The sequence below is a fragment of the Asterias rubens genome, chromosome 7 (assembly GCF_902459465.1).
Source record: "Asterias rubens chromosome 7, eAstRub1.3, whole genome shotgun sequence".
In the NCBI taxonomy this organism is placed as follows: Eukaryota; Metazoa; Echinodermata; class Asteroidea; order Forcipulatida; family Asteriidae; genus Asterias; species Asterias rubens.
In genome coordinates, this window is record NC_047068.1 from 16,151,296 (window position 1) to 16,176,195 (window position 24,900).

At 39.0% G+C, this 24,900-nt stretch overlaps 3 protein-coding genes across 4 annotated transcripts in view; 2 read left to right on the plus strand and 1 right to left on the minus strand.

Annotated features, from left to right (window-relative positions):
* Positions 1-1,420: 1,420 nt before the first annotated feature.
* Positions 1,421-5,468, plus strand: LOC117292480 (caveolin-1-like). Of its 2 annotated transcripts, none has more exons than XM_033774536.1 (4): positions 1,421-1,720; positions 3,460-3,665; positions 4,080-4,175; positions 4,956-5,468. In XM_033774536.1, the coding sequence occupies exons 1-4, from the start codon at positions 1,699-1,701 to the stop codon at positions 5,256-5,258; spliced, it is 627 nt and encodes a 208-aa protein (XP_033630427.1). In that variant the 5' UTR covers positions 1,421-1,698; the 3' UTR covers positions 5,259-5,468. The 2 variants fall into 2 exon arrangements, with proteins under 2 accessions (XP_033630427.1, XP_033630428.1); XM_033774537.1 differs by having other exon boundaries at positions 3,463-3,665.
* Positions 5,469-9,088: 3,620 nt separating this feature from the next.
* On the minus strand, positions 9,089-23,681 carry LOC117292484 (caveolin-1-like). The gene is made up of 4 exons (XM_033774544.1): positions 23,352-23,681; positions 12,096-12,202; positions 10,880-10,972; positions 9,089-10,338 (listed from the first exon to the last, which is right to left on the minus strand). The coding sequence occupies exons 1-4, from the start codon at positions 23,362-23,364 to the stop codon at positions 10,039-10,041; spliced, it is 513 nt and encodes a 170-aa protein (XP_033630435.1). The 5' UTR covers positions 23,365-23,681; the 3' UTR covers positions 9,089-10,038.
* LOC117292483 (caveolin-1-like) overlaps positions 14,311-24,900 on the plus strand; it is a 29,769-nt gene continuing 19,179 nt past the window's right edge. The window contains exon 1 of the mRNA XM_033774543.1: positions 14,311-16,244. The gene's annotated coding sequence lies outside the window, so the exon portion shown is untranslated. The remainder of the gene's footprint in view (positions 16,245-24,900) is intronic.

Here is a 24,900-nt window from a genome sequence, read left to right on the forward strand (position 1 = left end):
AGTTTTTTATTAAAATACTCATATCTCCAGAATCAGATATGCTACATACGTGATCTTTACACCATATGAAAGGTCATGAAGTATTAAACAAATCTTACACAGGGTGTGACCCCATTTGACTTTTACTTCCGGTCGAAACCGGAAGTAGTAGTTTGTTTTATAAAAAATCGTATCTGAATAATATTATTATGTGTATTAATATAATAACTTAATTTTAAGGCCCTTCGACGATTCTACAAATGTTTACAATGTGTGACCTCATTTGACCTTCATTTCCGGTCGAACCCGGAAGTATAAGTTTGTACATACAAAATTGTGTATCTTATTAATGAAACGTGGTAAATTAATAATCATTACATCAATTTTGAGCTCTCTGGCAATTCTATATGTTTTGCACAAAGTGTGACCCCATTTGACCTTTAAATCCTGTCAAACCGGAAGCTGAAGTTTAATATGACAAACCTTCATTTCTCCGTCTTCTTCTGCCTGAACGTTCTCCGCCAATTTTGAGAAAAACTGAAACTTGTATGAACTTGAAACTTCTCATGAACATCAACCTCGGTGAGTAGACGGCACCGCAACTTTTTTGGAATGGTGACGTCATTACGTTTCATCTAACCAACGCTTTTTTACGACCAAAACTTCATCCAAAAGGTCACCCACAACTGCGAACCCAATTTGACCTTGTGGTCTTCAGGTTTAACAAAATTTCAAACATTCCTATCTCAACAACTGCTCGTCATATTTTCACAATGTTTGCATCAGTTTGCAAATTGTTGACCGTGCTCAAACTTTTGCATTGACATGACCCCTGTTTGACCTTTATTTCCAGTCGTTTAAGCGCACCTGCGTATTATCCCCATTGGTACAGCACTAAAACCGTATGTACAACGTACAACGTGTTACACCTATACAAACCCCAAGTGTGCTGCAACTTCCTGTATAGTTTCTGCTCAAAGCGTTTTGTCACTTAATCCTTCCCTTCGGTTAAATCTAGTCTCTTCTACAGTCGTCAATATTCATAAATTCATATTTCCTTAACTACACAAGCCATCTCGACAATATACACCATATGAAAGGGCTCCACATACTTCACAAAAAAGAATATGTTGATGACCTTGTATTGACCTTTTCACCTGTCTAAACTGGAAGTTCTAAAAAACGCTTAGAAAAAAGGTTATTTAATAGCTATTCACTTTGTTTTCACAATAACACACAGCATAGCTCACTATCTCCCCAGTCAACTAAACTTAAAAAGTGATGGCTCGTTAATTCAGGCCAGAAATCCGAACACCTCGAATTTGTTATCAAACAAATTCTTATGTCTAGTTAATTTTTTTTTTCTTCTTTGAATTACTCTTTTTGAGCTCTAATAGTGTATTTTATTTGGCCTCTTTCTCTTTCTGGAATAATATGAGTATTGCCACTGGCAGAATGCCAAAGTGTTGTTGACGCACTCATGTTTGCAACGCATGTGACATAGTCCAAATTATTACGGTGGCCCACAGCTGTTCACGGCAAAAAGTAGACGCACCACGGCAAAAGCAAAGGCGCTATCGCAGTTTTTCGTTTGCATGACGTGACAGCTGTTGTGGGCCACCGTACTTTAACCGATGTCCGGTTTCCTTTTGTACGATTGGAACCAACGGTTCCATTTTCTTTTTGGACTTCAGGAGAATAATAATTGTGTGGCCAATTATGCAGACTGACACGAGATACAGTGAGTATAATTTTACGCAAATTTGTAGGTCTGTTTTTCAAAACTATGAATAATTAGGATCTTCCATAAAAAGTTTGTAATTTCTTCATAGTTGATCCATAAAATGTTAAATTGTGTACGGTCTTTATGTTGCTTTTCATCGCATCTGCCTATTAAAGTGAAGTTCGGTGAATATTGATACTCCAAAAAAGATACATTCTGCTCCTTGAACACCAGCAGGGTGGATATGGGGCATTAATAGACTTTTATTCAGGACCCCCCAAAAAAACATTTTGTGTTTTTTCTTTTACTTTGTCGTGAACAAACACGTCGGTCCGCAGTCTTTTAGAACCTGGAAACCCCAAAACGGCGGACCATGTTATACTGAAGGAAGTACATTGCATGTACAAGGAAAACCACATAATTTCGAGGCATATTGTGCGGCTCATTATAAATAATCTTTTCACGGCGGACCATGTTATACTGAAGGAAGTACATTACATGTACAAGGAAAACCACATAATTTAGAGGCATATTGTGCGGCTCATAAATAATCTTTTCAACCATATTGAATTCACAACGAACACAAAAAGTCCATTCCAAGGCAATGTGTAGGCCTTCCTTTAATGGCAATGGGCACCCTTGGTTGGGTCAAAGGACAGAAAATATTGAAACAAATTGCACAAATTTGTGTGTTTTTCAGAAGCCTAAAAAGGCCTCAGGTATAATGTCTTTTAATAACAGTAAGTGATATTACTGCGATAACCAACAAAAACATTTCAGTTATGCTAATTAAAGTAAAGCACGTCATTACTTTTGTTTCAGTTAAAGGCACTGGACACTACTGGTAATTACTCAAAATAAATGTTAGCATAAAAACTTATTTGGTAACAAACGATGGAGAGCTGTTGATATAGTATAAAACATTGTGAGAAACAGCTCCCTCTGAAGTAACGTAGTTTTCCAGAAGTGCAATATGTTTCTGTGCCTAGCAAGTTATTGTGCTTAGTCCTACATGCTTTAGGGCCCAGGGGTCGATTTCTCAAAGAGTTAGGACTCGTCTTATCTCGAGTTAGGACGTGTAACTCTTCTTAACTTAGGATTAATCTTAAGGTCTGCATGCTACAGTGCAGGGTTGGGACTCGTCCTTTAAGTCCTAAGATTAATCTTAAGTTAGGAAGGGTTTTGTGAAATCGACGGCAGATCAGATAGTGAGGTGGATTAAGGACAAAATCGTGACACGGCGGACAAAAGCACCCCTTTTTCACCAAATTATCAGTTTGACCCACAGATTAAAAAAAAAGTCATGCACCAAAAAATCTGAGAATGGGATCACCTTGAATTACGTCATTATAACGTCATAACCTCTTTGTATATAATAAAGCAAACGCCAATGCCTTCTACAGGGATTTCTAAATGCCAGAATTTGTTTCTAAAGGTCAAGGTATTCAATGAGGGTGGTATTATTTTGTATAAAAACAAAATAATATCCTTTATGGTGCGTATATTGAGGTAATTATGCCGTAATCATCATCATCAAATACTACACAAATAGCACGACATTTGAACCAAAAAAATAGACTGAGTTCAATGCCGTGGTTTCGCCAAAATGCTAATCGTTTCGAGTTCATATGGCGACAGTTACCGTGGCACTATCTGTCATTATGATATAATAAACAATATGCTATCAACCAAAACAACAGCTAACTGTAAACAGCAAAGAAATCAAATGAATTCTTTTTTCAATGTTTATCCTGCAGCAGACACACCTGATTATGGTCAAAAAGGCGCCACGTCTTCCTACAAAGATCGTGGGTCTTATGGACGCGATGGCCCCACGGCTCCGGATGAGGACTTACCACCGAGTACGGCCCCCGTCAACGGTGGTTCTGGCTATCGGTCATTTGGTGATGTTCACCACATCGGAAACACTGCGGACAACGACATCTACCGAGTCACCCCAAACGTAAATGTTTATAAATAGTTTGAACAATTGTATTTTTCTTTTTAAGTGGGTAGTCCAAACTTCCCCCCAATTGCTAAAGACTTTCACGGTACTTAAAAACAATGATCCTTAAACAAATTAGATCAATTGCGTCTCTTTTTCGATGGGGGGGGGGGGGGGGGAGTAGGACCAATAATTCGGATTGCAAATAGTAACAGTAAATTTATTTAGATGAATGTCCAATGTCCATTATCGAAACAGCAACGTCAAATATCCAATATCGTTGTATAAGGTAGAGACATTCACTGTACAAACCTACGGGAATGTCCAATGTCCAATATCGAAAGAGGGAAATTGATATTCGCTGTACAAACCTATGTGAACGTCCAATATCCAACATTAATCTAATTACTGTCATCGTTTATCGTTGTATAGATCGAATACGATGAGGTGTTCACTGAACCGAGCTCGATGAGTCGTCCGTACTGCTCTATAGTTTGGCTAAACCGCTTGATCTTAACAACCACCCAGGTAATGTAACATTGCTTTTGTACATGAGTTTCGTGAAATTTTATCCCCTTAACTAGGCCTACCGAGGGCAAAAATTTATAGAGCTGCTTGAGCAGAAAATACTTGCTTGACAACTTTCTGCTAAGCAGAAATGAGCAGGATACCAGTCCGAAATTGTAGATGTAACCTGGTAGTTTGGCTGGTAACGTTATTCTAGTAAGCAGAATTTGGTTGTGCTTAGCCGCTTTTCTGCTAGAGCAGCTCTTTGATTGAAATTGGGTCTTGGCCTGCATAAAACATAACTTAACCATAACATTAAATGCAGTGGACACTATTGGTATTTACTCAAACAAATTATTAGAATAAACCCTTACTGGGAAACAAGTATAATGGGGAGTAGTTTATAGGATAAAACATTGTGAGACACGGCTCCCTCTGAAGTGACCTAGTTTTCGAGAAAGGAGTAATTTTCCCACGAATTTGATTTCGAGACCTGAGGATTGGATGAGGTCCCGAAATCAAGCATGTCTGATTGCACACAACTTGGTGTGGCAAGGGTGTTTTTTTCTTTCATAGCTGTTATCTCGCAACTTCGACGACCAATTGAGCTCAAATTCTCACAGCTTTGTTATTTTATATGTGAGATACACCAAGTGGGAAGACTGGTCTTTGAAAATTACCAAAGGTGTCCAGTGCCTTTAAAGGGTCTGTATGACATTCTGTATGTTTGTGTCTCCATTGTTCTGTGTAGTGCTTTTTCTACAAGGCCCATTATAATATCAATGTTTTCTTTTTACACAGGTTGCTGTAAATGTCATCTTCAGCGTCCTCTTTGGGGTAATTCTCTCCTTCATCTGGGGTATCGTCTTCGCGCTCGCCAACGTCTACACCGTGTATTTCATGCAGCCGCTAGCCAAATTGACCTTCGTGTTGTTTCGCCCTTTTGCGATGATATTTAGAGCGAGTGTCCGATCGTTCCTGGATCCGTTTTACGAATCATTCGGGCTCATGTTTTCCCGGATTAGGGGAAGTTTCTCCTTGAAAGCTTCCGGCTTCTTACCCATCGTGGCGAGGAATGAATGCGCTTCGATCCAAGAAGTCTGAGTAGAGTTATTTTCTCAATGCGCGATAAGGGAGATTTGCAAAAATGCGGAAACGCGAAGTGTAACTTTGAATTTTGTTCTTAATTATTCATTCGCTTGTCAACTAGTAACAGTTGCTTTGGTGCGGGCAAGTTTCTGATTTTTTTGATTTTTTTCTATTATAGTACAATATTTCTCTTTAAAAGGTATATGTACTTTTTCCTAAAAAAAACACAATGTACACAGATTTACATTAAACTTAAAAAGTTTTAAGATTATGATAGTAGAAAGCTTCCCTTCAAATGTTACTTACTGAGGTACTGTAGTTTTTGAGAAATGAGTAAAAGTAATAACTTTCGTCTCAGTTTTAGCATGTAAAAACGTATTAACCAGTTATGCTTTGGTTTTGGTATAATATCATAACTGGTTAAGGGGATTTTACCTGCTAAAATAATTTTGGTCTCATGAGACCAAAATCATTTTGTGACTTGTTTTATTCATTCCTCAAAAACTACACAACCTTAGTTAGTAATATTTGAAGGGAAGCTTTCCACTATCATCATCTTCAAACCCTGTAAGTTTAATGTAAATCTGTGGACATTTTGAAAAAGTACCAGAATCCTTTAAGCACAACTCGTATCATTGTATAAGCACGCAGATCTTGAAATGATTTGATGAATTTTGAACCAATTTTATCTGTCCATTTTTAAATATTACCACTGTACATGTACATTATACCCCACATAAAAACTTTATTAAAAAATAAATAAATAATACACCCTTTATACTAAACAAAATTAATAGCCTCCACCGCAGTCAACTCATTTCTTCAATAATCCGAAACTACATGTATATGTGCTTCTTGTAATAACTAAGACACATTTTGTTGATTGTTAAAGGTTTATTTGATAGGCATTACGGATTGTATATAATTTTATATACCAGCACGCATTTTGTAATAAATTATGTCTTAACATTTTTTTAAACTATTTATTATAACTAACCCCCTTGTTGTATCTCTTAATTATTCTGAACTGTTACAATAATATCAACCAATGTTGAAGCAATGGCATCGTTTTTATTATTATTAAACTATTACAAAAAGAATGTACATGTATAGTATTCCAACAAACAAGAGTGCTTGCAAATTAAATGTGAATCAGAAAAACATGGGTTTACCCCCTTCTCTTTCATGGTAAGTGATATGCGTTATGGGTACGTGAACTACCAACGCTAGTATACGGGACCTACAGCTTAATGTCCCACCCGAAGGACAGATCATAATTATGGTAATGCACATTGCTCAAGGACGCAAGCCGGAATCGAACCAGCGTTCTGATCAGAAGCAGAGCTTCAAAATTCAAGAACAAAATATTATTTATGTTATGGTTGTTAACCAATTTGAGAATCTAATGGAAAGTAAGAATTCGTTTCATGAAGTGATAATTTGTACATTACGCTGCAGCTCCACTAGACTTGATTCAAGTCCCGTTCTCGTGCGAGAGGTCCCTAAACATATCAGCCGTCAAAATGTAGCTGATGTGGTCCCAATGCGACACAGGTTGGGGTGTTTTCTGATGTTCTGGGGCGATGGGACTGAAAATAAAAGGACTCTCAAGGGATTTGGACTTGAGTCAAGTCTGGGTGTACCGCGGTGGTGTTTTCTTTGTGTGACATGAATCTCAAGAATTCCTCAGAGGATTTCATTTGGGGGAGGGGGATACTTCTATACATGTACAGATGAAAACAGTGTGTTAATGTATGGGAACATTTGGCGAGGGGGGATACCCTCTTCCCAAATCGGGCTGGTATTATCAGCGTTTTGCCAGTGCTTTCGTGGCTTGGACAGCTTCGTAGACCCGCAATCCAAAGGGACTGGATGGGGAGACCACTCGGGGCGGGCACGCATGGTCTCCCCCTCCAAACGCTTTGGATAGCGGCTTTATGAAACTGTACGAGGCCACGATAGCGTTGAAGCAAAACGCTAGCATCGTTTATTGCTGCACTTTATGTCATAGTCACGAGCTAGCGGTATCACGAGATCGGTATAGAGTAACATGAGAGCCATTATACCTTGACCCAAGTCTATGTAAATAAAATAAATCACCCCAAACAAAAAACATGTATTTGTACATGTATAAACTTACCACACCGGAACAGTATATGTAGCTCTATAGAAAAAACTTTTTTTTACTTCCGTATACACATGTATACGAAAGTAAAAGTTTCGGTAATGTTTCGTTTGCGTCTAGCTAGTTCGAATTTAAACATGAATTTTCGGGTCAACTCTGCCAAAATCATATCTTGCATATTTAGCGATTGTGTCGATAATGTGTAAACATCGCTATTAATAAAATTGTAGATTTGTGTTCGCTCCGCCACGTAAACAGTTTGTTTACAACACTTGCAGATACCTGGAACCCCTTTTTAAATACAGATAATACCCAGAGATAATATGGAAGACTCAACTGTAAATAGTTAAAACAAAGGATGCTAAGGATTTGCACAATAAGCTCATTCCGACTAGGCTTAAAATGTGGCCATTTACTACCACTAAGCTACCACCCTGGGATTGCTACCACAATTTATCATCCATAGACATAGACCTTTAAACAAAAATGGATTTTGCCACCTCAGGTGGTACCAATAAGTTAAAAAAAATCTTATCGCTTTTTAATGTTTTTTTTTTCTTCTTTGAATTACCCTTTTTGAGCTCTAATAGTGTATTTTATTTGGCCTCTTTCTCATGGAATATGAGTATTGCCACTGGCAGAATGCCAAAGTGTTGTTGACGCACTCATGTTTGCAACGCATGTGACATAGTCCAAATTATTACGGTGGCCCACAGCTGTTCACGGCAAAAAGTAGACGCACCACGGCAAAAGCAAAGGCGCTATCGCAGTTTTTCGTTTGCATGACGTGACAGCTGTTGTGGGCCACCGTACTTTAACCGATGTCCGGTTTCCTTTTGTACGATTGGAACCAACGGTTCCATTTTCTTTTTGGACTTCAGGAGAATAATAATTGTGTGGCCAATTATGCAGACTGACACGAGATACAGTGAGTATAATTTTACGCAAATTTGTAGGTCTGTTTTTCAAAACTATGAATAATTAGGATCTTCCATAAAAAGTTTGTAATTTCTTCATAGTTGATCCATAAAATGTTAAATTGTGTACGGTCTTTATGTTGCTTTTCATCGCATCTGCCTATTAAAGTGAAGTTCGGTGAATATTGATACTCCAAAAAAGATACATTCTGCTCCTTGAACACCAGCAGGGTGGATTTGGGGCATTAATAGACTTTTATTCAGGACCCCCCAAAAAAACATTTTGTGTTTTTTCTTTTACTTTGTCGTGAACAAACACGTCGGTCCGCAGTCTTTTAGAACCTGGAAACCCCAAAACGTCGGACCATGTTATACTGAAGGAAGTACATTACATGTACAAGGAAAACCACATAATATCGAGGCATATTGTGCGGCTCATTATAAATAATCTTTTCAACCATATTGAATTCACAACGAACACAAAAAGTCCATTCCAAGGCAATGTGTAGGCCTTCCTTTAATGGCAATGGGCACCCTTGGTTGTGTCAAAGGACAGAAAATATTGAAACAAATTGCACAAATTTGTGTGTTTTTCAGAAGCCTAAAAAGGCCTCAGGTATAATGTCTTTTAATAACAGTAAGTGATATTACTGCGATAACCAACAAAAACATTTCAGTTATGCTAATTAAAGTAAAGCACGTCATTACTTTTATTTCAGTTAAAGGCACTGGACACTACTGGTAATTACTCAAAATAAATGTTAGCATAAAAACTTATTTGGTAACAAACGATGGAGGCTGTTGATATAGTATAAAACATTGTGAGAAACAGCTCCCTCTGAAGTAACGTAGTTTTCCAGAAGTGCAATATGTTTCTGTGCCTAGCAAGTTATTGTGCTTACATGCTTTAGGGCCCAGGGGTCGATTTCACAAAGAGTTAGGACTCGTCTTATCTCGAGTTAGGACGTGAAACTCTTCTTAACTTAGGATTAATCTTAAGGTCGGAGACCCGCATGCTCAAAACTTGTGGAGATTGTTTTCTCATGTCTGCTGCCACCTAGCGTCAAGCCTCGCATCTTTGTACTATTTCATGAGCAAATAAATCAGTCGGCTAAAGGTACACGTTGAATATAATTTAAATTACGTTTAATTAATAATAACCCGCATAAAAATAACACTTGTAGGTTTTAATGTTAAAAAAAAACATTCTTAAAAATTTCTTTTTTCCCTAAAAAAAAAAAGCCTCGCATCTTTGTACTATTTCATGAGCAAAGAAATCAGTCGGCTAAAGGTACACGTTGAGTATAATTTAAATTACGTTTAATAATAATAACCCGCATAAAAATAACACTTGTAGGTTTTAATGTTAAAAAAAAACATTCTTAAAAATTTCTTTTTTCCCTAAAAAACAAAAATACCAAAGCGAGTTTCAAAATTCACTGAAAACGGACTTTGGAGTTAGGGTCGTGTCACATGAGGCAGTTTACAGGCAACCGGTTCCATGCAATCTCAAAGAAAAGGCATTCATCTTTGAATATATATGTAATCACGATTTCGTATTGGGATCGCAAGACATTGTTTGACAAGTTACTCATGTGCTGCGGAAGTGGCCCTGTATAGTGGATGTCAGGATACTTCGTATAATACCTTGTGCAAGTTACGAGGTGACTTCGGCATTTCGTACCTAAGGCACTGCAGCTGGTTGCCTCCTAGTTGCCTGCAAAATTTGCCTCTTGCGACAACTGTCAAGGCCTTAGACAATTTGAAGATTTGAATTGTGGATTCTCATGCCAACGGGCCTTGCCTCCGTGGCGGTCAGGGCAGCCACGTTGATACGTGAAAAAATGAGAGCGAATGAGCGGTAGCACGGGTCGCAAAAGGAGCCGATCAGCGCCTTGCAGATCATTCCTGCAACACGTAGGAGGATGAAGAACACCTTAGAGGCGGGTTGCAAGACGTAGGTGGAGATCACCTTGAGTAGACCGAAGATTATTGCCCAGATGAAAGATAGGATGACTCCTAGGATGATACTGAAGAGGCTGTAGACTACAACCTGAGGAGGTCGAGTAGATTTAAATGGTGCATTTAAAAAAAAAAAAGTAAAAAAAAATAAAGAATTTAAACATCAAACCAAATCCTGCCTCTAGTGTCATAACGGTTGCCCCTATACTCTAAATTCACCGTTATTAAAAACGTTTTCGTCAAAGGCACTGTACACGTTTGGTATTAGTCAAAGAACTGAATTCTTACTTGGTGAATCCATCCCAATATAAATGTATGCATCAAATACAGTTGTAAAAGAAGGTAAAACACCTTTGTTGCAAAAATTTGTGAGCTGTTAACCATCTAAGTGTTGAGTTTTGTTTGTGTTTTTTTCAGTTACAGGCAGTGAACACTTTAGTTAACTGTCAAAGACCAGAATTCCCACTTTGTGTATCTCAATATATGCATGAAATATCTGTGAATATTTGGGCTAAATTGGTCATCGAAGTTGCAGGAAAATAATGAAGAAAAACACCCATGTCGCATACATTGGTGTGCTTTCAGATGCCTGTTAACCTCCAGTGTTAAGAGGTCTTTTAAAGAATACTAACCTGTATCTTATTGAAGATCTTTCTGTTGATGTCAGTGATGGACGTGAATATGTTGTAGTCATCTGGTGCAGCGAAAACATCGTCATATTCCAGCTATACAATGGAAACAAAACAATAAGGGGTAATTGTGATACTGAAAGTGCCGTCTAATTTCTCAAAATACAGACCCACTTGTAGTGCAGGATTATGCTTGTTGGCGCTTGGGACTATAAAGAGCGTTTGCGTATAACTTGGGGACAGGGGTGTGACATCCCCCCCCCCCCCCCCACCACCCCCAATTTGCGTCTTTGCTCAAATTAACCACCGCCACCATTAGTTTTTTATGCCACTAGGATTTTGTCCCCATATGGTGCGCCCCCCTCCCCGCCCGCCGTGTGTTTCTCCCATAGGATGTTGATTCTAAAGAGGGCGCTATTACACGAAACCTCCACGCAATCTCGGAGGGGGTGGGGGGGGGGCTTGCTTCCCCGAGTGACAGTAGCACACGTGGGACTTTGTGTACGTTTACATCGATTGCAGCATTCGAAATAGCAAGAAACGGAAGATGATTTGTGAAGTACTCGCTTTATATTAATTTTCTCAACAAGTATTTCGAAACGGTTTCTCTGGATGACTTTTCTTGTACTTGTGTAAAAAAAATCGTTTAGTCAGTAAGCTATAACTATACACAAAGGTTGTGTTGTAAATTGTTGTATAGACGATGTGACATCTGACGTCACACGAAAACCATAACATGATTCGTGCGCATACCGCCGTGCAAAACCTTTGTGTTTTGGCAGCCAGCTAGCAAGTGTACACAATCTTACCATGACTACGTTTCTTTTTGCCCGGCGAAACATGACGTATACAGTGTTTTGTCAACAGAGGGCGGTTTGAATGTAAACATAGGTCACATCGTCTCAGCCAGACTTGTTACCCTTCGCTGCCAGGCACTTGTAAATACATAATTATTGTCCTATTTTCCATGTACATATAGCACGACGATGCACTTGAGGCAAGGAGTGAGGAAGCAATTTTCCCAGAACCATGTGACTGTCGTTTTTAGTTCTGTTTGAACATAACTTTCACCAAACCTGTAAATGTACACCGAATAAACTCAGTAACTATCAACTTCAAAACTATCTCGTATGTCACTGCCTGTACTGTAACTTCTGCATGGAGTTTTGTATTGCTACATGCTCTCTGCTTCCACCAACTCGGTTATGATTTTTCAAACCTTTAATTGGGGTCCCATATCGTAGATGTCAGATTCAACCGAGGTCTCTATGTCTGCAAGTTTTGCCCCGTCGGTCTCGATCGCCAGACCTGGCTTAGCGTCGCTGTCTGTAACAAGATTTGAGGAAAAGGAGAAGAAGAAACAATCAAAAATTAGTGAAGAAGTTAAATTATCATTGTTGGGTATATGCGAAGTGACTTGTGCATGATATTTGGGGTACGAAGTGACTTGTGCATGAAATTTTGGGTACGAAGTGAATTGTGCATGATATTTGGGGTACGAAGTGACTTGGGAACGAAGTGGCCGACATCGACATCAAGTAGCTTAGCACCAAAAAATTAGCTTTTCCGAATAAGGTTCAATCAATCAATCTGGCACCATCTTCAGGAGGACGGTTTGGCTCCTCATCACCCGTGGGATCTTTGTGCTCTTCGGTCTTTCATGTATAGACCTAGAAGGACTGTTCGAGATGATACTTTTTCCCATCTCTCCCTTGGCCTACCCTATCTATTTTTCCCAGTTACTGTTTCAAGTATATGATGTGTTTTGGAAGTCTGGTGTTTTCCGTTCTCACTATTATGTGGCCAAACCAGGCAAGTCGGGTATAATTATTGTAAACGCACGAGCTGATTATATGGTCATTGGTTGTCAACAAAATGTCATGTCAAATTAGTGTACAAGTACTGGCTTTGGATCGTTACCTGCTTAATTTTCTAAGCTAAAAAATGTTAAGCAGATTCTTTGCATATTATCTGAAGCCAAGTGTGTGAATGTCTTTTTACTTCATGTGTCATTTTTATTTGGCCCTATCTGCTATTTTTGGATAAAAAGAAAGGGGGCATATCGCAAAACTTGTTCCGTTGTTATGTTGCTGTTGAATTTAAAATGAAACAGAATGTTAAATTTCCCTCATTATTACCAGTGTAGTGTCTTGCCTGCCAGGAAACGCACTGGAGTGTAACATGCACCCTCTTTTGTCAACAACGGTTACACGATCAATAGAGCAATTTAAGCCCCTGGCACCGCTCATGGGTACCGTATCACATTATTTGTACTACATGGCAATTCTAGCGAGAACCGTGCTTTGTTAGGGGTGTGGTCCAAGCCTTCAGCAGCAGTAAAGTACGGCGCCGGCCGGGAGTCCCTTATGACAATGAGAGCCACAGTCCTTCTCGCGCTAATAAGGGCAATATTCTATACCTTTATTCTACACATTAAAATTATACCATCATTCCCCATGTTCTCATACTTTAGTACAATATTTGTCTCTTATTATACCCCCCACCTTCGAATCATCTATTTATAAAGAATGTCTGATTCCAAAAGCACACACAAGACACAATAGGGGTACACCGTGCCCCGGCCATAGCACCAATTACTGGACACTCCACTGCGCGGCGCCTCAAATCCATTCATGTCCACTTTCACTTCATGTTCTTTGGAGTGTTTAACCATTTAAGTTTGTTTTGGGCATTATCTCTCTTTCTCACACCCTCCCTCCCCCTTACAAAAATGTCCCATGGCATACCCATGGCGATCCCATGGGATTCCCATGGGATCTCATGGGGTTCCATGGGGAATAAGTTTTCCCCATGTCCTCCCATGGGTCTTTGCTATTGGTCCCCATGGGAATCCCATGGCGTTCCCATGGGATTACATGGGAGCATTCCTTTCCCATTCAATCACCAAGGGAACCCCATGGGAGCATTTTTTCCCCATCCAATCACCATGGTAATATCATGGGGAACCAATGAGAGCATTTCTTTCCCATCCAAGCACCATGGTGTCCCCATGGGGACCCCATGGGGACCCCATGGGACCATTCCTTTCCCATACAATCACCATGGTGTTCCCCCAATCACCTTTGTGTTCCCATGGGGACCCCACTGGACCATTCCTTTCCCATCCAATCACCATGGTGTTTCCATGGGGGCACATGGGACCATTCCTTTCTCATCCAATCACCATGGTGTTCCCATGGGGGAACATGGGACCATCCCTTTCCCATCCAATCACCATGGTGTTCCCATGGGAACCCCATGGGGGCATTTCTTTCTCATCCAATCACCATGGTGTTCCCATGGGGGAACATGGGACCATTCCTTTCCCATCCAATCACCATGGTGTTCCCATGGGACCCCATGGGGGCATTTTTTTCTCATCCAATCACCATGGTGTTCCCATGGGGGACATGGGACCATTCCTTTCCCATCCAATCACCATGGTGTTCCCATGGGGACCCCACGGGAGTATTTTTCCCCAATCAACCATCATATCCCTATGGGATTAGTAGGAGCATTCATTTCCCTTTTGCCCTCACCATGGAAATCCGTGGAGGCCCAATGAGGGAACCTGGAGGATCCAAAAGAATACCCCTTTCCACCCCCTCAATAATTGCATGGAAAAAAATCCCAACCATGGTATCTCATGACAATATATTATGTGGTTCCAATGGGGGTGTAATCTCACTATTTTAAAACCATGTGTCATGTACCAAGAATCGGATTTGAAATCCCTGTGGAGGATGGGGTGCATGTACATGTACATACATGTTACATCATGCTTTAACTGGAATGTAGAAATACTTTGGTTAACATGTCATTATACATGTACAATGTATTAACTTTGATTATAAAAAGAAGCCTTTCCAAGACCAACTGAATTTGTTTATTCAAGAAAATCATCCTTTTATTTACAAATTAAAAACATGAATATAATGTGCATTTATTATTTGATTAGTTAAACGAAATGAACTGAGTTGAATAGTTTCATTAATTTTGTAGAAAAATACAATAAATTTTATTTCCAATTGTTAAGCAATTGGTTAAAGGCAGTGGATACTGGTCATGGTTTTGACATCACTTTGGGCCTATAACTTTAAGTGCCCCTCATAGCAGTCTGTATTTCCATGTTCAGATAGCAATTTACGACTTAAAGGTGCAGACATGAAAAAAATCATATGATAATGTCACAAGAGCTGTTTTGGGCTCGCTACGAAACAGCTAATGACAAATTTCCAGTAGGCCTATGCATTGTATTCAAAAATGTTTATGTAGACAAAACTCTGGAGTTGTATGAAAAACATTGTAAAAAGGCGGTACAATTTCACGGAAGAATTTAATCACTCTCAATTGTATTTGGAAACATGCAAATGAAAGAATCAGGGAAAATTCTTTTTTTCTCAATGAAAATACACTTATTTGTTATAGCAGTAGCTTTACACGCTCCAAGAACTTCACTAACACATCTTACAACCTAAAATGTGAGGGGCTGAAGAACCAGTTTGTCTGTCAGTTATGATGCTTCTATGGTCATACAATACTACAGGGTTATAAATAATAAAACAAGTGCCCTCAATTATACAAATTCTAGTAATTATATCAAAGGAGCCATCATTAAACACTACAGCAGAAGAATTTCTTTTTCTCACTCGAGTGTATGCTTTTGTATGAAGTAGTTTGTTGTGTACAATGGCACGATCATGGAAGGCAACATTATCAGGAACAGGGTCATTAAGTAGCCTTTCTAAGGCAAGCCTTTCTTCGATCGTTGTTTGACAAAATTTAGCACAACCAGAACGGTTACATCATCATTAACATGGAATGCATATTTTGTAGACAACAAGCCACTTAATAAAGATTTACAGTACGTCTCTACTTGGGGAGATTTATTATACACAAATGATGTCATAAGTTTTGGAATGTACTTCCATAATGTGAAGTTGTTGATAATTTGCAAAGGCACACCCTGAGTTCCATGAAACATCTTAAGAAGATTGCCATTATAAGATTCAAAGGCAAATGTTGAATTGGGCCATAAAGGACCCCAATTATGAACAGTATCAACAGAATGAAGTAGTTGGTGAACATTGTATGTCATGTGCTTTTTGCCATACAGCTCCTCTACGAGAAACACATATTTCTTTAACATAATTTCTGCATTAATTAAATCATTTAGTGAAATAGACTCTGATAAAAGTGTCATGACATGACATGTTGTTTACTATAGTTTCCTAAAGATGTGTGAAGTTTGCGGTTGTGCGCCTTGAGTTCTAGACTAGCCACTTCTACACACGAGTTCGTAAAGTTTTCAACGTTAGAGTTTACTCTCCAGATTCCCGTATTTTTCTCAAGTTTATGCCGTTATAAGGTATGTAGATCTTACTTATCTATCGTAGGATTATTTCAGGATAAGGCAGGTTAGGTCTGTAGGTTTGCATTACTCCTTGTTAAGCTCTTTAGTGTAGGTTTAGATCGTTTGTTGGAAATTCCCCGTTCAGTTCTGCCTAGTTAGTTGTATGCATTCAGCGTGTAGCCTGCGCCATGTTTAGGGTTGCTCTGAATATTGCGTAGGAATTGCCCCTCTTTAGTTCTCATAAGTGCTGTTGGTTTAAATAACTAGGAGTTTAGGATTTATCTGCGATAGGTTCAGGTGTTTACTAATGTCCTTCTTAGTTGATTCCTTTTGGTGTATTTTGATATACGTGGCGATCGTTACAACGCACTACTTTTTGTTGTGGTTGGTTGCAAGTTAGTATAGTGGTAGTACGGTCATTCAGTGACGCGGACTGATATTTGTCTGTGTAGGTTGGTGAGTCGCCGCCCAGAGTTAGGCCGTGTCCGAAACGGCGACTTCGGCTACAGCTACGGCTAGATCGCGCGCGTCTGCCTATTCTTCAACACTGGTAGACGCGCTGGTCTAGACGTAGCTGTAGCCGAAGTCGTCGTTTCGGACACGGCCTTAGTCTCGCTGCAGTCGTTTCTAGGCTTTAGCTAGGCCAGTGTAGTTAGGGTGTGTTTTTGCCTTTTTGGGTGATTTCTTGCTAGGCATTATAGTGTACTCAGAGTTTTCTAGGGTTTGCACAAGTTCAGATTAGCTAGATTAAGGATATTTGTCTCAGTTTTGCATTATAGTGTGTACCTGTACTTATACAAGGTTTCTTTATTTTTAGCTGTTTTACCTACCGTCGGAACAGGTGTTGTTTTCGTCGAGATTTTTATTATTTTTATTATTATTATTATTCTTTGTTTCCGCCTAAAACCCCATAGCGTTTGTACAGCGTTTTTGTTCAGGCACCGTCTCCTAAAGTATGAGGATAAAAGAGTTAAATCATATATCAAATTGAAGCTTAGAACATAAGCTTTACTCTAACAAAAAAGTGTTAAAATTCTTAATTAATTAACCACGTGGTCTTCATTTGAATTTTTAATTTGTAAACTTGATGCAGTCACTTTCATGTTATTGTGAAACATTTATTGTAATACAACACAGTATGTACCTCAATGAGTTGTTGACTTCTTGAGAGGAGTCTATACTATTTTGTTTCCTACCCGCGTTCTGGACACATTACTCTGTACACACACAAAGTACGGAGGTTTGGGATTTTCGTTAGAACGTGCGTTAAATTTGTCCTTGTTTTTCTAACCGCGTTCTGGACCAATTACTCTGTGCATGGGTTTCGTTAAAACGAACGTGCGTGATTAGATAGGGGTTTTTGACGACATCGACGTCGTCGTCAAAAACCCCCTTAAGGCATCTAATACTACATTTCAACCCTACTTAATAGTTATAGGCGTTAGCAGTTCATATTTAGTGACAATGGTCGCAAAATCATGAAACAAGAACTATTTCGCCGGATCATAATCCCCTCTGTTGATGCACATATGTAAAAACCCACCATTTTTACATCGTGCCCTTCTAGCCTAGTGGTCATCAGTCGCGACTACACATCTGAGAATTGCGAGTTCGAATCTCCGTCCGAAATCAATATTTTTTTATCCCCCAAAACTAAAAATATATTTCTTTTTGTAATATTTAAGTTTGATTCTTATCTTTATATCGATAGTGTTGCCTTTTCTTTTTCTCAAATGTTAGCCCAACATAACCTGTGTGCATGCATGACACGATGATGTTTAAAAACACAGTAAGCGAAAAATGGTGATCATAAGCGCAGAGTTTGGTGGTTAAGAGTTCTGTGAAATCAACTTGTACTAGATCAAACATCAAACCACCGACCCAAATTTTTTTTTAAAATCGTTATTTATTAACCACGTGACCCATATTTGCATATTTAATTGTACAAGGGGACAAAGTTGTTGGAACTTCCTGTTGATGCTGACATCATGAGAACATCAGCATAAGTATTGGAATTGCACTACCTATTGAACCACTTGGAGTGTTCAAGGAGTCCAACACGTCAGTCTAGAGTCCAACTCTGATCGTAAAAATCAATTCAGGCATCATCTTCAATTTAATTTTATGCAACAAGCAAACTTATAAATTTTCTGATCTTATTTCAAAGGGTAACATAAATGGCTGTTAGCGAACGGTTTCCAACAAAAACTACATGGTGTACGTGCAAAATACTCTTACTGGCCTCAAGCATTTACCTCTAGATAATAAATCAAGCATTCAGTTCAAAATGATAAAAGTTTGTTATTGCCACATTATTCAGCGAACCATTAATCATACACAGCTACTATTCACAAGAAAATCTATGTGTGGAGGGTAACAGACAGCACACAATGGAACCGGAGTTTAACAATGACAATACCAAAAGTGCAACCGTCATGGGGCTGATGGTGATCAAAAGGATAAAAGTTTGTTATCGCCACATTATTCAGCGAACCATGAATCATACACAGCTACTATTCACAAGAAAATCTATGTATGGAGGGTAACAGACAGCACACAATGGAACCGGAGTTTAACAATGACAATACCAAAAGTGCAATCGTCAGCCCTTGAAGTTTATTATACATGGGGCTGATGGTGATCAAAAGGATAAAAGTCTGTTGTCGATACAACCGCCCACTTAAATTCAACGGACCATGAATCACGGACCATATGCACAAAATATATATTCAAAAGAATATCCATATAATAGATTTGTCTGGTGTATAAACTGATGTCCCAGCCATTGGATTTTCGTGTGTTTTTGCTAGATTCCTCGCTCCCCAACCAAAGTGACTACAAAACGTCTCTAATGGATAACAATGGTATATTTCGACATGGTTTTTTTTCCCAGCAAGAGTTGTGGGGCCCAATTTATCTAGTATTTATTTTTGGTATTTTGTTTATCTGTTTCATTTAAATATATGGTTAAATTTTATTTTACACTAACTGTTATTGTGTTTGTTCTTCCTGTAAATTTGAATTGTTTTGCCGCTACATAAGATTACACCCACTTAATAGAATTGCTTACATTGCTTTCTTCGTTAGAAAAAAGGGGGGGGGGGTCCATACTCGTTAAGGTTTGCTTTTTATGGGCCCCTCCATCCCCTACATGTGTTTTGCATTGATTTTTAGTTTTTGTTTTCTATTATTGTACGATTGCATTTGCTTGTAATAAATGATTTATTACCTTCTGTGTAGACTAAGCAAGTCTCGCGCGTATTTGAACTTGCGGGACCATTATGTTCCAAACCTTATGGAGTTTTACGTGGGACATTTTGTTTCGTCCATTATTTTAGTTTAACGTAGTTTATGACCATGAATATTATAAATATTGTTGGAAATGTAATACTAGTTAACAAAACGTATACAAGTAAAATCCTTTCAACAAAAGAAATCCTACTTTCGGGATGTCAACTTCCCGAGATAAATTATCACAGGAAGACGACATCCTAATTTTAGGATGTCGACTTCCCGAGATAAATTATCACAGCAAGACGACATCCTACTTTTGGGATATCGACATTCCGAGATAAATTATCACAGGAAGACGACATTCTTCTTTTAGAATGTCGACTTCCCGAGATAAATTATCACAGGAAGATGTCAACTGACGTTTAGGATGTCGACATACCGAGATAAATTATCACAGCAAGACGACATCCTACTTTTAGGATGTCGACATCCCGAGATAAATTATCACAGGAAGACGACATCCTACTTTTAGGATGTCGACATTCCGTGATAAATTATCACAGGAAGACGACATTCTTCTTTAAGAATGTCGACTGTTTGTAGTTATAAGACTCCTTGGGGATAGGAGAAAAATTTGGAAAAACCGTGACCTCAATTTGACCTCTACTTCCGGGTCAACCGGAAGTGGGACCATATCTCAAGAACTACTCAACCGATTTTCAATTTGTTTTCACTTACAGACTCCTTGACATTAATATTGACTGTGAAAACTCGTGACCCCATGTTGGCCTCTACGTCCGGGTGAACCGGAAGTGGGACCATACGCCAAGTACTATACGACCGATTTTCAATCCTGTTTGTTCAGTTTTATCCTCCTAAGGCATTAAAAATAAACTTTGAAAATCCATGACCCCAAGTTGACCTCTACTTCCGGGTCAACCAGAAGTGGCACCATATCTCAAGAACTACACAACCGATTTTCTAACTTTTTTTCAGTTACAGACTCCTTGGGCGTTAGAGATTAGCCTTAGGTTACCGTGACCCCATGAAGTGGCACCGTAACTCAAGACACTGTACAGTATTTTTCAAACATTCAGTTATAGACTCCTTGGTATTGTTAACACATAATCAAAGCAAAAGAACACGGAACAGCTTTGTGTTTGTTCACAAACACCTAATGTCTAGTTCTTCTTGTTTCAGGATCACACACAGTTGTTGAATAATACACATAATTGATACACAAGCAGTTTTCTTCGTCAATTTTATTGCAACAACGTGTTTAAACTTTACGAGCTCTTCACAAAAGAATTGCAAGACTTTGTACCAACAGTAACCAATGTCTTAGATAATTATCTGGAAGAATCCCGATTAAGCATGGGATAGAAAAAAATATAATCCAAGACCTCCATTCAGACCCTTTCCAAAATCGTCTATGTAACAATGACCTTGGTGCTCGAGTTAAGTTGTTTGGAGGTTGAATACTTGTCAGTCTTTCATCTACCTTACCAATTGGGTTGCCAATATAATGATCCTCATTATGATTTGACGAGTCAAACCATAAAAATGCAAAGTATCTAGTAACCCCCAAAAGACTATTGTGTAAATAATCTACAGTAAAGCCTTGTATTATATTGAAATAACTCAATAAAAGCAAAATGGGTAAAACCCCATGGGTATAGGGTAGAATCAACATCCAATGTGCAGCATCAACATCCCATTAGTTTTGAAAATGCAGTACACACTTTAACTTGTTCGTTGTCACTTTCAATTGGTTTTAATGGTTAAGGGCCTAATTGTGTCATGCATTGAAAATTATGTGCTACTGTTACCATCTTGCCATACTACTTGTAATCACCTTGCTTGGTCAGAGTCGAGAATAAAAGTAATATTTCAAACACTCTTCACCTTTAAAAAGCATTTCACAGAAAAAGTTACAGAAATCTTTGTGTGAAATGTTTTTCAAGTCAAGATAATAGTATTCTTAAATTCACTATAATTGTTTGTACATATATATGGGCCCAATTTCATGAAGCCTTTAAGCACAAAATTTGCTTAGCATGAAATTTCTTCCTTGATGAAAACAAGATTACCAGCCCAATTTGAATTTGTCGCGTATTGCTTGTTACTGGCATTCGGCTGTTGTTTGCTTATACTGGAAATCGTGTGGAAATTTGGTTGGTAATCCTGTTTTTGTTAAGGAAGACATTTCATGCTAAGCAAATTTTTGTGCTAACAGCAGGCTTTATGAAATTGGGCCATGATCTTCATGAACTTCAAAGTTAATTCTAATTTCAATAATTGTTGCATCAGTATCAAATAAACGTGTTCCAGAGCACAATTGTAACTAAAGAATGATTGCATCTTTTGAATTAATATAGTTGCTTTCATAGGCCTAGTAAGTCAACCTACAAATGGAGTGCAGACCATTATGGGGGTTCGAATAGAACCCCATGAGCTGTATTGGTTAAAAAACACCATGGTGCCTGGGGAGCATGGGTAAAACTCCATGGGTATAGGGTAAAAAAAATAAAAAATAGGGTGCATGGGTAAAACCCCATGGGTATAGGGTAGAAAACACCATGGGTAAAACCCCATGGGTATAGGGTAGAAAACACCATGGGTAAAACCCCATGGGTATAGGGTAGAAAAAACCATGGGGTGCATGGGTAAAACCCCATGGGTATAGGGTAGAAAACACCATGGGTAAAACCCCATGGGTATAGGGTAGAAAAAAACCATGGGGTGCATGGGTAAAACCCCATGGGTATAGGGTAGAAAAACCCCATGGGGTGCATGGGTAAAACCCCATGGGTATATGGTAGAAAACACCATGGGGAGCATGGGTAAAACCCCATGGGTATAAGGTAGAAAACACCATGGGGAGCATGGGTAAAACCCCATGGGTATAGGGGGAAAACACCATGGGGTGCATGGGTAAAACCCCATGGGTATAGGGGGAAAACACCATGGGGTGCATGGGTAAAAACCCATGGGTATAGGGGGAAAACACCATGGAGGGCATGGGTAAAACCCCATGTGAATCCATGGGAAATATCCCATGGGAAGTTCTCCCATGTATACATGGGGTCCAATTTCTCCTTGGGTTTCCCATGGGGAATCGCCCATGGGAAAACACCATGGGAAATTTTGTAACACGCAGTGGACCCACCCCAAGACGTCCTTGCCCCATGGGTGATCCCTCTCTTGAAATCTGGACTGTTTTTGAAAAAGTGGATGGTGATCCCTAGTTTCGGCCCTGTCACGTGAACAAGTCTTTTGAAAAAGAGTACCGGCTCCCATGCTCAATCTTTTTCAAATTAAATCGTTTTGCCGTCTTCGTTAATCTGTATACACCTGTTACTATTTTTCCAGAATTAAAGTCCTCACCGGCTAGGGAAAATCATGTTTTAATACCGTGCATTTCGGGGTTTTCCCTTCAGTTTTTTGCAAAGTTTTGTGATTACACTTTCCAGATACTATTCGTCCAAGGATACCCAAGGGATGGAACGACCATTTTGTATTTGATGGGGTCTTTAAAAAGAAAGTGGCTCTCAATTCCTTTCAGGTGGGTGTCCTTGTCTGAATGTCTGATTAACGGACACCTTGATTTTAAACAACGTGTTTGGACAAAAAGGATATGGAGTTTTGTAAAATGGGTACGAAGTGACTTGGGTACGAAGTGACTTGGTACGAAGTGACTTGGGTACGAAGTGACTTGGGTACGAAGTGACATTGGGTAGATTGATAGGGTTTGGTGCCACTATGTACAGTGCGTGTAGAGCTTTAGGGTGGGTTTACGGTTATTATAAATCATAATAGTGTTTTGTTTCCACCGAGAAGTTGTCGTACCATTTCAAACTTAACTTTATACAATGATTCCATGCTTACCTTTGTCAGCCATGTCGATACTGATGAGTGATGTTGCACGCGGAATTATCGTGGCACCGTTGCTTGATCTGACGCTGGGTTGCCTGCTCGGAACCTTTGTGTGACTGTGGTTCGATCGGACGCTAGTATTATGGCTTTGTCAGCCTACCGGGATACTAGTACACAACTTCAAATAAAACAGGCTAGTGAGACTTCTTATTAGAGAACACAATAGCTTTATTTAATAACTTAACTTACGAAACTTAGGTAAATTAAAGACGGAGACTCCAACCTCCCAGACCAGGCTAACGGCTACTGGCGATCATAGGCCGCGCCCTGGTATACCCCGTACTTAATTAGTATTCATAATATTACTACGCCATCATACGAAAAGTAGTCCCATAACATATGCCTCTCTCTGCTAGAATCGGCTCCGTCGATTCCAAGTTTGCATAAACAAATTGTCTAAATACACTTTGAGTTAAATTTGATTTTTACGGAATAGTCTGTAGGAGAGTATTCAATTTCTCCTAAAACTCTAGGCAATTATACATTTTGCAACTCAATCTAAAACTTCAAGGTTGTGGTGTTACTCTTGCCGGCCGGGCTTAAGGAGAAGTTTTAAAGAATCACCAAAACTGATAACAGGGCCAAAATTTAAAATACAGACTGCAGTAATTGAGGTTATTTTGCGCAATCCAAAAGGCCTTAAAATTTGATGTTAACAAGGTAAATTTGAAATTCCTTACATCTTTTTGTTTACACAATTACATATGCAAAATTAATAATATTATCTAATAAGCAGTCCATATTTCCGGTACCTCTCACAATAATCAAAATAATTTCACCAAGTCGTCTCTATATACAATTTAACAGCGCACTTTAAATGTTGGCAAAATTATTATTACAGCACACAAATAATCAACATAATTAATTAGCAACACATTATCTCGTTGCTTTGCCTGTTATTCGTATAGGATGTGTCTTCAAAAAGTCCATAGTCGAATGGTTCATGTGTTCAATTGGTTCCCAAGTGTTATATTTTGAGGGAAAGTTTTGCCACTTAATGAGGTAGTGAAGTTTGCCGTTGATGAATTTTCCTCGGATCACTTTTTCCACAGCATACTCTATATCATGTTTGCCTGTTGTTGACGGAAGTCCTGGGATCTTGACTGGGTTTTCCGTTGAGTGTTTCGCAGTTAGTGGCTGATAAGAGTCTGTAGGAAGATCGTTGTCACTAAGCTCTGTTATTGGATCTCTTGCGTCAAGTTCAACGGGAAAAGTTTCATTTGAGGGTCGTAGAAATCTATCATAGGCGAATTTCATGCGATTAACATGAATCGGTGAAGATAATAACTTATTGTTCTCCAGATTTCTCACCATGAAATTTGTTGGCCCATTTCGCTTTACTAGGATGTAGGGTCCGCACCACCGTTGTTGAAGTTTCTTTGACAGTCCAGGTTGTTTCTTTGGGAAGAATATGAATACACAGTCTCCTACTTCATACTGGACTTCAGTTGTTTTGTCATCATAGCGCTGTTTCATAGCAGTTTGGTTTCTCTCCAGATGA

Bases quoted from the DNA above. Each gene is read 5' to 3' on its own strand.
- LOC117292480 (XM_033774536.1), top strand. From the start codon at position 1,699: ATGCAGACTGACACGAGATACA. The intron at 3,666-4,079 runs GTAAATGTTTAT...ATCGTTGTATAG, and splicing joins TCTACCGAGTCACCCCAAAC to ATCGAATACGATGAGGTGTT. The intron at 4,176-4,955 runs GTAATGTAACAT...CTTTTTACACAG, and splicing joins TGATCTTAACAACCACCCAG to GTTGCTGTAAATGTCATCTT.
- LOC117292484 (XM_033774544.1), bottom strand. The intron at 10,973-12,095 runs GTTTGAAAAATC...TCCATTGTATAG, and splicing joins ATATGGGACCCCAATTAAAG to CTGGAATATGACGATGTTTT. The intron at 10,339-10,879 runs GTTAGTATTCTT...CGACCTCCTCAG, and splicing joins AGATCTTCAATAAGATACAG to GTTGTAGTCTACAGCCTCTT.